Source organism: Aythya marila, assembly GCF_965140915.1.
Source record: "Aythya marila genome assembly, chromosome: 7".
In the NCBI taxonomy this organism is placed as follows: domain Eukaryota; kingdom Metazoa; phylum Chordata; class Aves; order Anseriformes; family Anatidae; genus Aythya; species Aythya marila.
This window is the reverse complement of record NC_139048.1, coordinates 14910868-14925436: the sequence shown is the minus strand read 5'-3', so window position 1 is coordinate 14925436 and position 14569 is coordinate 14910868. Positions and strand designations below refer to the sequence as shown.

The following is a 14569-nucleotide window of genomic DNA, read 5'->3' as shown; positions in this document are numbered from 1 at the left end:
CTCCACTTCTATATTCTGCCATGCACATATTCAGAAAAGCTACTGATGCCTTTGGGAGTTCTGTGTAAAGACTTAGGAAGAGTCTCGATACTTATTTGCAGTCTTACAAATTTGCGCATATTGTTTAGTTGGTGGTGGTAGCCCACACCTTCAAAACTGTTTCTTTCTATGAAGCAAAAATACTTTAACCTGCAATTACCCATCTTCATATATAAACTGGAAAACTTATGTATTACTGATAAAGCTAGATGGAATTGAATACTGAAAGTATATCAAGAAAACAACACTTCAATGTCTTTATTTTTCAACATATTCAACACAGTTCAGAAACAACTATAATATAGCTTTTATTTTACAAAGTTGACCATTAAAATATTAAAAAGGATTTAATGTCCATTGACAAGTAGTATAATATGGGACAGGCATACTAAAAGGAAAGTCAATTTCAGATGACAGCCATTTAATAGTGGAAAAGTGAGTTAACAAGAAAGTTGGCATAAATGCTTGAAAAGATAGCATGTCCCCTCATATCCCTTTATCCTAAGGCAGCTTTCCCATTCTACTGCAACTTCCCTACTGTATCCAGTTTCTAACCTTTAAACTATGCTATTTTTAACTTTAAAATATTTAGAAATACAAATAATATACCCAATAAAATACATTAATTATGATGAATGATAACGGGAAAGAAAATCTGGCATAGTTGTCTATGTGGTAAGGATTTTTAACATGGAAACAATCAAAGATACAACAAAGTCTTTTCATCACTGACATTGGTGAACTACATCCACTGTGTTTACTTCTCTCCTTTTTGCCATTGATGCTGGTTTTGCTGCTCTTGTTTGAATCAATTTTGTTCACATTGTCAGAGGCACTGCAACTGTTAGCAACTGCTGCCAGGACTCCATTCCTTTCTTCTTCAGCCTCTTCATCCTCAACCTGATTGGAAACAATTGGAAACAAAACAGCACAGCAGGAACTTAAGTGCACATTTCATTGCCTATTTACTTTAGAAGTGAAGCAAATAATAGGATTTTTCCTACAACTCTTCCCCTGGTTCAGCTCCATGATTCCAAGGGCAAGCATTCCCAGGCACCAGACAGCTCCTTTCAGTTTTCATAGCCTCTATATACAAGTAAAACACGCTGATTTAAACAATAGCTTACCACAGAAGCTTTCATAGGGCTGCAGAGCAAAGCTGAATGTGTTCAAATATGGTGCACTAAGCTTTATTTCAGAAAGCAGCAAATCCACAAAATGAAACCAAAAAATAAAAATAAAAAAAATAAACTGTCTTCAGCTCAGGGGAAACTCTCACAAAAGATAATGTCTACAAAGTGAGTAAAGCACAGCCCCAGCTGGCAGATGGGGTAGAGGGAGTTAGCAGACCAGCTAGTGAAGCTGGTTGAAGCCTAAATTAAGCATCCCAGAATACAAAATGCCTTCTGAAAAGTTGGCTGCTCTATTCCTTGTGCTTCATGATGAAAATAGAATTAGTTAAGATAACAAAATAAAATACAATTAAAAAAAAAAAAGACAATCATAAAAAGCATAAGCTGCACAACTAATTCAGTACTAAATAGTACATACTACTATGTTTCAAGTCCTGAAACCCATGCTTTAAGTTCAAAGTTATGCTAAGATTAAGCACATTTTTATGTGCTTTGCTGCATCAAGACAGCCCTGTGGATAATGTTGTATAAGCCTTCTGGTGGGTTTTGTTTCTTTGATTAGAAATGGCTCAGAGCCATGAAGTTCATGTATGAAATCTTCACCCTTTGAAGTCAGCAGGTTTACTGCCACTGACTCAGCTCTAAGCGAACTTTCTTGAAAGTTCTGGGGTCTTAACTCTGGTTTGGGATATTGCAGATACCAGCAGATCCAAGCCACAAAGTTTGGCTCCAGATTTGTATGTAACCTAAACCTAATTTTGAAAAGTTGGAAGGGGGAGTTGTCTTAATTGAGGTAGTTCTATACCTAACTAAGCGTCTACTGATGCTTTTATTACTTTCCACATCAGGGAGTGGCAAACAAACAAGAAAAGGCTAAAAATTTGCTTGTGAAATGCAGAATTCAGAATCTCTTTCCTCTGACCAATTCACTTGTTCCATTTGCATCATGGAAATAACTAGATTAATCAAGGACAAATTTTAGAAAAGTTAATAGGTACAACCCTATGCATAGCCACACTAAAGCTCATTTAGAAATAATACAGCTAATAAGGACAATGAATGCTCATTAAACCACCTGACAGATCGTCATGGTGGTGCAGAATGGTTCTTCTGCCCAGGGTACTTGCAAACGGCCTGGTTCTTGGGCCTTTCTTCATCTAAAATTAGTAATGTCCTTGAAAATTAAAGTGGAGTCTGGACTATGTCCTCAGACTGCTGTGAGTCAGTGAAGCAAGACAGATGGAGATAGAAAAAGGGATTATTATTGCTTTCCATTTTCAATTTGAAAAAAAAAAAAAAAAGTCTAGTATATTTTATTTGACAGAGATAATCATAGTTCATCACAATGTGACATTAAAAATACAGTGACTACAAAAACTTATTCACCCCCCACCTAGCCTCCCGCAGCTCTGTGAGAACTTTGAAACCAAAGGCCAGGACAAAAATCTGCCTGTAAAGCACTCAGAGGATCAATCCACAAAACTCCAGTCCAAATCTTAAACAATTCCCGGGCTAGTACTAAAATTCAAACCCAGAGTTTTCTGTGGAGCCCAGCTCTGTTAGAAATACCTGGTTCTCCTATTTTAGAAAGCTCCCCTGGCTGAGGAGAGCACCAGGGCTGGCAGGGGAGCCCCCGCTGCTGCAAACACAGCAAGCGCCCAGGCTATCGCCTAACGAAGGCACTTGGCGCTTCAAAAGTGAATAAAATAAAGGAACCTGTCAGAAGAATCCTGACTTTTTTTTCCAGTGCTCTCATTTTTCAGAAAGGGAAAAATAGAAGAACATCTATACGGCAAAAATGGCTGGATTTAGGGCATTTTTCTAGATAAGAGTCTATTTGTCTCTCAGGTAGGGCTGGCTAAATGTTGGTACAGAATTAGTTGTACTGCAGAGCGTGAAAGGGCATTGCGTGCGTACCATTTTTCTTTTCACACAACCACATGTGAACAATTCGCAGGAGGCTGATGCTTTATTAGGCTGTTCTTAACTCCTTTCTACTCCCTAAGAGACATTTATAACTTCAGCAGCAGATACTGTATGTGGTGCATATGTATTCGGTTCTGCTTGTGGTGTTGCAAGGCAGGGTTCTTGCTTAACAGAGATGTATTTACACCAAAAGTGCGGGAAAAGTGGCTTAAAAAGGGGAAAGTTAATCTCAAGAACAGACACGAACACTAGTTTATAAAAAAAAAAAAAAAAGAAAAGAAAAAAAACTACAATCTTATAAATTGGCACTACGAAGGGACTTTTCAAACTCATTATGGAGAAACGAATACAATGACAGATTAAGATGTTTCATATTATTAAAAAAAAAAAGCATTACAAGAGTTCAACTGTGACTCTAATTTTAAATGTCACACTACTTAGATTTCCCTGGATTCCAGCTGTCAATGAGAAAATGGCAGCTGGCGCTAAGAAGGGCTCTGTTTGGACACAAAATTGATAAAATATAGGAAAGGTACTGTACATCTTTTGACACTACAGGGGACCTGCTGCTGTGGCTGTTGTTTATGCTCACTGAAGTACTTGTTGACATCTAACAGCCAGCAGAACTGAGAAAAGTTGTTACTGCCATTGAATACATTGAATAGATGCTCAAGATTAAAAACATCTCAAACAGGAGTGTTGCACACCTGGAACTTCTTGAAGTGTTCATACAGACCACACAATGTTGGCACAGAAATGCCAAGAATGAACAACACTGCCCTTGTAACCTAATTTTCAATCTTTTCCCGTTTCTGCCCCAAAGGAAGAGGTTTAGGTGCAAGACAGATGAAGTCCAAGAATGATTTCTCTGCTTTATAGAAGGGCACAATTCACACCTGTGTATAAAAGAAGAGAAACTCATGCAGTTCACATGAATGGCAGGTTTTGTCCAACCTTTTAGCAGGTGGTTCCTCTGCTTTTGCCATTAGTTTTGAAGCTCTTTCAGTGGGTACTGCTTCACATAATGTGAAACACTAAGAGCATAGCTGTGATGAGCAGTTTCACCAGTTTTTACTACAAACTGGAGATCCCAAAGGTCTCAAAAGAACTTCATATGCCAGTGCCCAAGTGCTTTAAAGAACAAAGCAGAAAGCTGTGCAACTAATTCCTATACAAGGCAGAGGGTTACATTTTCAATTCACCTCCTAAACTTATTTACATAATTCTGAGAGCAAACATTATATCAGCTCGCATGAGAATAACAAACTGAGAGGTGAGATTTCTAATTACCCTATGTCCACAAGAGCACATGATAATGAGGAGAACACATTTGTGGTGACGATAATCACACTGAAATTTGTTAAGTGCCTGCTAGACAGTGACATGACATTTTAGCTACTACTTCTGTCTTTGTGATATTTTGTTCTTCACTGTGAAATGACAAACAGAAGCCAGGTGTGCTTTATATGGCACCCTGCTCAGTAAACAGTGCTTATCTCCTTGGCTGCAGTACAAGAAAGACATGACAGGCATTTTCCTTATTCTAAGAAGTCTTGATTTGATCTAGGACCCACTAACTGTCTCTTCCCTGTGCTTGTGTTTGTGTGGGCAAGCAGTGAGCTGGACTTGCTCACCCCTGATGCACAAGAAGGCAGGAAACATGCCTAAAGTAACAGATCACCCCTTTTGGTCATTAAGTCTATCACAAAACTGCACATTAGGTTTTCCTTCCTTGTTTAGGGCTGTACCTCCAGCTAATTCCATGAGTTCTCGCGTTTGCTCCATCTGCAAGCACTCGTGCTTGTGCCCCATATGAAAGGGAAGCTGACACAGGTAGGCAAAGGCAAGGGCAGTCATAAATGCCCTTCACAGATCTGAAAATGCTTAATCATCCAAGCGCTTGGCTTTCTTACCTCCAATAAGCTTTCTTTTTTCTTTTTTTCCACTCTATGAGCAAATGACAACCATTTACTTCACAAGATGGATATGCTCAGAGGGAATTGTCACTGATGCTATCTTGCCAGGAAAAACGACCTTCAGGCTTCCCACTCAAATCCTCAGTCAGAACCAGTATTTGCCCATTTGTAGACATTCCCCAGTTAGAGTATGATTTTTAAAACCTACTGGGCCCTTTGTGGCCCTTTTTCAAACCTTCTTCACACACCTAGATCTGATGGCAGTTTTGTTTGAACTTAGTCCTGTGCATTTACAAAACTCATCTCACATTCACACAGCCAAAATCCCATATCCATATTAGTTGTTGAACTATCTAGGCATAAACAAACACATTTCAGCTGATCTTCACATTGTTTTTAAGCTTTGTTACTTGAACTCAAGACAGTGTCCTGTTTCTTGAACCTACTGAGGAGCTTTGTTTAAGCATTTGCAATGCTCTGTTCTAGTATTGCTTAAACTGTTAACAATCTTTTTTTCCAGACATTTAACTGTACAGCACTCAACCAATCATTTTCCTGTATTGTTTTTCCTCATATTCTCATTTTTCATGCTTTATAAAAAAAAGTGAATTTTTTGATCTTTGTCTAGAAAATTTGTAAGCTGCTTTAAATTTTCTTTTTGTCACGCATATTAGACTCAGTTCCATAATTAAAAGCTGTAAGACACTCAGCTTCCAACGTTCTCATGACTTTGTTTTCACTGCCAAACACTGAAGATGAAGGATATAACAGAACTTCTTCATGAAACTGTCCTGATTATTTTAGCAAGATGACAACCACCAGTCTCAAAAATGCCTATGTTGACTTGATCCTTTTTTATTTTAAGTCTATTTCACAATATCTCACCATTCTAGGAAGCTCATTAGAGCAGCAAAAAACATTGCTATAATAATGACCCAGAACAGAAAGTGAATCACAGTGTGAGCTTCAGCTGCAGCTGTTCAGAAAGAAGGTGTAGGTGGAAGGCTATAGGGACCTGATATACCTAAGACATGAAGCTGTCTGCTAGTAAGCTGATTCACGTATCATGCAATATGCAAAAGGTTTCCTAAATGGTAGATGATAAAACTTTGTTTGCTTTTGCTGTACAGCAATAAGATCAAGCTGCCTTGCTCAGTCTAATTTTTGAGCTGTAAGAAAGCGTATGCCATGGCTTGTGAGAAGGTGCGTGCCTGATTTTTGTGATACATCTAGCACATTGGTGTTTCGGTTTGTTTGATCTGTTCCAAAAAGTTCCAGGAGTACAAATCCTTTTCCTTTTTTCTTGAGGTTATTTTGTTATCACTGTCATTATTCTAAAATACAAAATTCTTTAAATACCTTTATCATTAATGCTAAATAAGATAACTTATTCTTTTTAGCAGATATAATAGAAGTCTACTTTGTAGGTCAACAAGGGAAGAATTAAAATACCTTCGGAAGTTCCTTTGAGCTCGGTCGATGCAGAGTACAGAAATGAGCCACAGCATACTCTAACAACGCTCCGAAGATGAAACTGAAACAGATACCGAGGTACACATCAATTGCCTTAATAAAGCAATTAGCATTTGGGAGTGAAGTCCTGGCTCCCATCATCAGCGTTGTCATAGTTAGGACTGTGGTAACACCTGTGGAACACAAAAATATAAATTCTGATAAAACAAGGATAGCAATGAGGCCCTCCAATGCATTTGGGAAACCAGGATAGTTTTTTTCCTGAGCTTCACGAACACCTAGTATGACACAGAATTTAAAAGGGCATGTTTTGAAAAGGAGACTTCTAAATGCATTTACGATTCTGAAGTTAAATGCTTGAAAATACTCAAGAACAATATTTGGAAAGTGGAAAAAAATTGAAATTAGAATGGAAGAGATTTTCATTCTTTAGAATGTATATTATTAACTCATCATCATTGCAATGCAATGCAAATGCTTCCTTTAAAACTTTCAGATGTCATGTTTCTCAGTGTAGTTGTCCACCAGCCTCATTTGATGTGCAATCTTTTCTTTGCTATTCTATAGACGTGTTTTTCCTACCCCACCTGCAGTCTGATCAGAGCTGATTTGCATTTTTCCCTTTCAGAATCTCCTTTATTTGAAATTAATTATATTTAATCTCATAATTCTCTTATTATTCCTGTGTTAATTAGTATGTATCATTCACCCTCACAAAAGCCTCATAATTCTGTCTGTATATAGCATGCGTTTGAATATTTTGAAATGATTTTCAAAACAACTGTTTTTTCCTCTCCTTCCAGTAGCTTCTCCTGCTTCCAAGTCTCCTTTTGCTACCAAGGACATTTGTTTTGTTGAAGAATAGCAGAGCTTCAAGGAGAATTTGCATGATGTGCTGCAGATGGCAAACTAGAAAAGTAATTCCATAAAACTCGGAAACATTTGCACCTTTTGGAAACGGATGCCACGTACGCGTAATAAAACAAGCATCTTAATGCTCCAACCCTTGTTTTGGTTTGTTTTATTGGCTTCTCACCGATGCAGATTCTGGCTGGAACTGATGACTGGCTTATCCAAAATGATACCCAGGAGAGCACAACCAGGAGGATTGATGGTACGTATGTTTCTAGTATGAAATATAAGATGTTTCTCTTGAGTTCAAAGTGAAACACTAGTTTTGGGTAACGTCCTGTGAAAAGAGCAGGAAAAAATATTTTGAAAGTACAATTCACAAAAAGTTTTTTTTAATTATCAACCTGTATATTGCTATGCAATAAAAGATTAACAAATAAGCTTGAAAAAATTAAACACTGTGCTGAAAAATTCTAACATGAAGATTCTACATTGAACTGAAGGGAAAAATCCATATATATGATGTCTAGTCACTTCATATCCATAGCTTCATTAAAGACGTCTTGAATTAGAAATTTAGAGGGGATTAGTGTGGAAAGAATTAATCCATCAATGCATGGAAAGGCAAGGAAATTTAAAATCACCTATATATTTAGCTATGTTTATTAACAAGAGTTACCTCTATGAGCTACTATATAAACTAGCATAACATTCATAGCATCATAAAGTTAGCATGGGTCCTTATCTTTAACTGCCTCACAGATCAGGCTTATTTTGATTTTCATTTCATTTAGTATTGTTCCAGATGTAGATGACAGGTACTTTCCCTAGTAATACTGACCTAACTCTCATATTCCACTTGAAAACAATCAGTGGTTTTGCATCTCCACTATTTTTTCTTTACATTAGAGCAGTGCAGTGTTTGCACTGTTCTAAGCAGTGTCACTGTTATCACAGTGCTGTGGCACTTTTAACAGACTGACTGCCAGAAGATGAAAGTTTGGGCCCACAGAGCCAAAGACAGAATCAGGTTTCATTATGGAATAGCACACTGGTAAGCAAAGTCTGAATTTGAATTCCAGCACACTAACTGAGCAAAATTAAGCTATGCTGGGGCAACAGAAGTGTAGGATCTCAAGTTGCTACCCGTCCAACAGATCAAATTAAGGCAAAAGCTTGCTTTTTACTAATTTAAAGAGCAGAACAGACTTTTTATTCTGAAGTTCAAGATTAAGTATGTTTAACAACATTCTTTTAAAAAAAAATTATTGTACTACAATATCAGTGAGAGAATGTAATGCTTGAATGTACTGTGGTTAGATAGCCTTGGCTTCATCTGTTTTGTTCCAACAAACGTTGATCTTCAGGAGGTATGTCTGTTTGCAGTGCTGCATGCTGTGAGTCAGGGCAGAATTACAGCACAGTGAATGCACCTCAGCAACAGCATCACGTGCACAGACAGGCTATTTGTGTATCCCTCAGGTGTGCATTGAGACATGGAGTCAAAGAAAAGCACTTTTAAAAGCTCGAAGTACAAGTAATGGATGTCAAGAAATGCCTTATTGCTGCCAGACTAGAAAATGGATAGTTAAAATTCAGTTTTTAAGTGTTGTATAAACTGAATCTAGAGAACTATAAGATTTGCTAGAATTCCTAAAATCAGAGAAAATTAGTAGACTATGTAGTCTGACCTTAATCACAGGCCATTAAGTATTCCCAATTATCCCTTATTTTCAACTCATTCACTTTGTCTGGAATAAAGTTCACCTTTTACACAGACATCTAGACTTTATCTCAGTATATCAAGACAAGCAGCATTCATCAAATAATCTGTTACGTGGATTAAAATCATTCCATCTATTAAAAATGTATGTTTAATTTCTAATCTTAACCTGACTTCAGCTTTTTGTCATGTTGTCTCTGCCTTTTCATTACTGGATTAAACAGTCCTTTGGTAGGCAATTCTTTCTCCTTCTGAAGGTACGAATACACTGTATTTACGGTTCTCTTTTGTAAATTCAACAAGCTTCTAATGGTAGAAAAAAGGATACAAAGATAGACAGACTTTCTCTGTCCATGAGGCAGGAGGAACAAAGACTATTTATACCGTTGTTGTCATTTTTGTATGAAAAGAGGAATGTTAAATTAACGTAAACCTATTGATATTGTAATTTTTACACATATAGCTGTTTCCTTCAAGTTTTCACCCATCAAAATTGATTTTACGTGTTTAGTGGACCAAAGTAAACCACTCAACAATTAGGAAGTGCAACTGCTGACAGTGCAACATTACTTCTACTTTTGTCTGCATTTGTTCTTGTGCTAAATCAAGCACTGGTGCTACAGAAAAGCACTGGGTCTGTACAATAAAAGGCTATGGCATAAAGCATGTTTAGGGAAAGAGAATTAAGTTTGTACATGCAATTGTAAATCTGTGACTTTCTACTGTCCAATAGCGAGCATTTGAAACCTACATAAAAACAGTTAAGAGTATTATTAATAAGCTTCTATTTAACTAGAAATCAAAAGAGATATTTCTAAATAAAAAGATTTTCTCTGCACAGTTTGTAACCCGCACTGCCCTAACTGCAGCATGGTGGCAGTTAGTACACAAAGGATGATGGCATGGCCATTGCGAGTGAGGGAAGGGTGTCAGTCCAGAGTTGGCGTGGGAATGCGAAGGATGTGACCCATCAGCAGGGAACCAAGTCCTCCACAAAAGTCTTGTCTTTCTGTGCAAACCCCAGGGAAGGACACGGTACCATGTACCCAGGAAATGGGATGAAGGGATTGGACAGCACTCCTTGCAGAGTTCCACAGGCACTTGGAGTGACTGTGGTTCAGCCACAGAGATTTCCTCCAGGAGGGAAAACTCTGAAATAGTCAATACAGAATAGTCATACAGCACCATCTTCTCCTGGTTAGCTCCCTACATCTGTGTCTCCACTTGCCTTAGTGTAAAAGCCAAATGTGTCTATGGGAAGTTATTTCAAAATATCCAACTTGAAATTCACACTTTCCCATCTTGCTGTAATTTCCAAGCATGGACAAGCCTTTTGAATGTTCCCATGTTCTTTTGTGTTATTTTTCCTGATGCCAGAAATTTCTCAAGTAATGTGAACAACAAAGAAAAATAGAGATGTAACAGCTTATAGCTGAGTGGTTTTCAGGGAACAAAGAAAAGGCATTTCTCTAACCTTAAGGCTTTCTGCTTGCCAAAATCCAAAGGCACATCATGGACATGATAATAATGGTGTCTCTAAAGAGCTCAAAAGAGCTTTTATAATGGAAATTTTGAAGAAACCTATATATAGAATTCATATGAACTCCTCCCGTAATAAACCAAAGGAAAAAGAGGCAAAAAATAGTATGTAATGCATGTGTAGCATCCTAAACAAATGACCAATGAGATAAAATAAAGATAAGGAACTACTACAGCCCTTTTTACCTCTACACTCCATGTGTATCAAAAGTTATGTTTAAAAAGAAACAGATTTGCTACTACTGTTATATGCATTGCATATGAGATAGTGATGATGTACAACTACCTTATCTCATTGGCTTTCACTTGCACATCCAAGACTGTGATGCTATAAATCAGATCAAAAGTGAAACAGGTGCATGCAATTTTAATCCTGCCTTTACTAAAGTTAACTCCTGAAAACTGTCAAGCCTGCCCCTTGCTTGAGTGATATTGAGAACAAAATCTTTGCATTAAAGATATTTTTTTATTCAAGTTTTTGGCCCATGATGGATGTCACCTCAGTATGTGAGTGCCCCAATTTAAATTTGATTATGCGATGGAAATAATCTCTGTGCAGATAGTTAATTCTGCAGTGAAGGCACAGATTTAGCACTTACCAAAGCATCAAATCACTGTGTTTAATAGATTGTCAAATATGAGTTGAACCTGAATGGCTGTCAATATACCTATTCTTAACCTGCCAAAAGGTGAGATAATCCTACTCAGGTTACCCAACAGTGAAAGAAGATTAAGCTGAGTTACTTTGGCTTTATAGAATTTACTAGAGGGCAGAAATACAAAACTAGATAGTAGCTCTAGCTGACATATGAAGTACATATCCAGATAGCAGACTACAGTCTCTATATATACTCCCAATTCTCTCTACTGCTTTAAAAAAGAGCACCCTAGAAAATGGAAGGAAGTGAACAAAATCAAATTTCAGGTGGTTCTAGATGACTACTTCTGGTTTAGCATCCTAAAAATTATACCAGTTTCTTTCCCATTACCTAAACAGGCATAGGTCTAAGTCTAAGGCAGAATTTTCTGAATGCAAGAAAACACAGCTTATTTCTCTTATAATTTGGCTTTTGGTTTTCACTTCTAAAACAATATTCTAATTTACAGCACAGCCCACCTGACACTGTTAGATCTTTACATAATACTGATGATTTTAACAACACTACTATTGCACTGACTGAGAAACAGACAGTGAGAAATAAACCTTAAAAAAACAAAAACAAACAAACAAACAAACAAAACAACAAAAAAAAAACAGGCTTCCTTATCACCCTAGATCATCCATTTTTTAGATATGCCAAAATCATTTCAAGACCATTTTTTAGGGTGTCTGCTCCTGGCTGATGGCAGAATGCTGCCTTGCTGCACTTTCTGCTCCCCCCAAAACAGCAGACAGTCACAGCAGAGGAGCCTGAAGAAAGAACTGATGCTCTACAGACAGCATCCCCATTTTAACTTAGGAGCATCTTCCCACAGTTACCTCTTATGGACGTGAAGAACTCTACTCCAGTAAAAGAAAGCTCCACGTTACTCTTTATGTAAGAAGCAGCACTTTGGTAGTTATACTGACGTGCTTGTGTGAGATGTACATCACACATTTTATCTGGCACCCAAGGGGTTGGCATACATATTTCATGATAGGGAAGAATGTACTCTTTGTGCCTGACTGCACACCCCTGTGCAGGATACCAATGTATCACTTCATTCCCTGCTTTCACCTTTTAAGGGGACAGTACAGGAGAAAGTCTAACTGCCTTACCTACGTGCTGAATTTGTAGTTTTCACTATGCAATTTTACTTGTTTATAACATAAATATGCCTTAAGAAATAGCACTGTTTACGTTTTTACCCAACAAACAAGTTGTGCAGCTGTAAAGCAATTTATCTGACTCGTAGGATGCTAAGGGTACCAATATACATGGGTAGTATCAAAACTCCTTTGTCCCTCCTTCAGAATATAATCATAGTTTTCTGTTCTTCACAGTCAGGATCTTATAAACTACTTCCTTTCCTATTTGTTCTTCAGAGGTGAACAAAAGGAAATGAAAGATCAGGATGGGCTTTGCGTTTCATCTTCACAAAAATGCTTTACAAAAATTGAGTTTGAAATTCAAATTTCCTAAGAAGGAAACATACTCCTTCATGTCGTAGTTGTGTACAGATATACATGTATATCTCTATTTAGCTTACCTGTTAAAAAAAAAAAAAAACAAAAAAAAAAAAACAAAAAAAAAAACTTAAAGACAATTATGCCACAGGAAATTTTCTATGTGTTTGTATTTCTGTCTGTACAACAAAGAACTTTCCTGAAGTTAATAAAAAAAAAAAAAAAACCTCTTACCAGTGTCCTCAATATTCATCCAGTCCATAGCCTTTCCACATGCTTTTCTGCTACTGTAACTTTTTTAGTGCATTTTTCATAACTGTTTTCATTCTGAACAGTTCTGGCTTTGGTAAAGAGTGTGAAGCATTGCAGAAACATCACAACAAGAACTAATGATGGAAAACTTCTGTACCTCAACTCAAGTGGAAAGGCTTACTTAGAAAAAGCGATTATCTGAGTGAAGAGCTCAGATAGGTAAGTTGAACATACATGGTAACAGATACATATACATATGTAAATGCTTGAATTTTAGCTGAGGTCCCCAGATAAGATTATACTAAATACAGTTCTAGGATTGTTTTTGAGACCTGTATGTCAAAGACAATATTATCAGAAATAACACTTGGAGAGCAATTACAAATTATAAAAAAACTGATAAAGTGAATGACAGAAGTTATTCGGTGTACTGCACCTTGAAATAGAAGACCTGAAAATCCTAGAAAAGTTTGGTTGCTGATTGAGAAGAAATCTCCTTGGGGAACTGCAGAGGGTCCTGGAGGACTGAGCAAGGTAATGCGTCTATATTTGGAGAGAAAAACTGTGAAAAATCCTGCATACAGACTTCAGACAAGGAACAGCAGCCAGCTCCCATTGCAGGCTTTTTCAGGAGGGCAAATGCCTTATTATCATTGTGCATCAAGGACGGAAGGCTTTGTCTCTTCTTTCTCTCTGTTCTGCCAGAATAACACCATTTGGATGTGCCACCTTGCTGACTTCATGATTTCTAAGAGTGGAGGTCTGCCTGACAAAGCTCTCCCTGGCTTCTGGGCAGGGGTTGAGGACTCTGTGTTAGGCTGAGCAAACTGAGCCTCAGTTCTCCTGATTCTGCTGAAAATTTGGCAGGAAGACTGCAGTGAGAGTAAGGAAGATGCCAGGCAGAAAAGAGGAAAAGCTATCAGCAGCTAATTACCCTCAAGTATCAAATCCCTTTTCTGCTTTTTTTCTGATTAAAAATATAAATAGGGATTGATAAGCTATTAGTTGCTGTGAAAATAGAAGAATTTATTGAGTGGGAACACACAGGAGTCCACGCTGTGTCCAGAACTTCTCGCTACCAAATACGATGGCATACCATGGCATACAGAGTGTCTTTTAAGAGACACTGAACAGAAAGTAGTGATAGTGCACTGGAGAGAAAAACCGGAGTTCAAAATTATCTCAAAAAGTATCAGAAAAAGCCTGAGTAGAAGAAGATGCAATTCAACAAGAAGCAACTACTACCCTCAGACAGGAATTACTAGCTTGAAATTGCAAGCTGAACAAGGTCAACAATGCACAGGAATTTTCTGCAAGAAAAGCAAATATCAACCTGGAATGGATAAAGAGGAAATGCATGAAGTAATCCATTTAATGCATGAAGTGATGCATTTATTTACAGAGGACATCAGATAGGAACAGGGTACCCAGGGTACCAGCTTGTGTGCACATACAACAAAGACAAGAGAAAGTCTACAGAAGAACAGTAGCAAAGACAGGAGATCTAGAAAACTGTTTGTATGAATTAAAGAGAGGGAAAGTGCTAGTCTGAGAGATGTACCTCTTTTGAAATGGTGAAAGAGCTGCTGAAAAACAGCAGGAAATTTGT

At 37.5% G+C, this 14569-nt stretch overlaps 1 protein-coding gene across 1 annotated transcript in view; it reads right to left on the bottom strand.

Annotated features, from left to right (window-relative positions):
* Positions 1-287: 287 nt before the first annotated feature.
* The window catches only part of LOC309879926 (gamma-aminobutyric acid receptor subunit pi-like), a 47092-nt gene continuing 32810 nt past the window's right edge, over positions 288-14569 (bottom strand). Inside the window, exons 8-10 of the mRNA XM_082764278.1 lie at positions 7524-7676; positions 6467-6660; positions 288-939 (exon numbers count right to left, since the gene is read on the bottom strand). Of these exons, the coding sequence (XP_082620404.1) occupies positions 628-939; positions 6467-6660; positions 7524-7676 (659 nt within the window). The 3' untranslated portion in view covers positions 288-627. The remainder of the gene's footprint in view (positions 940-6466; positions 6661-7523; positions 7677-14569) is intronic.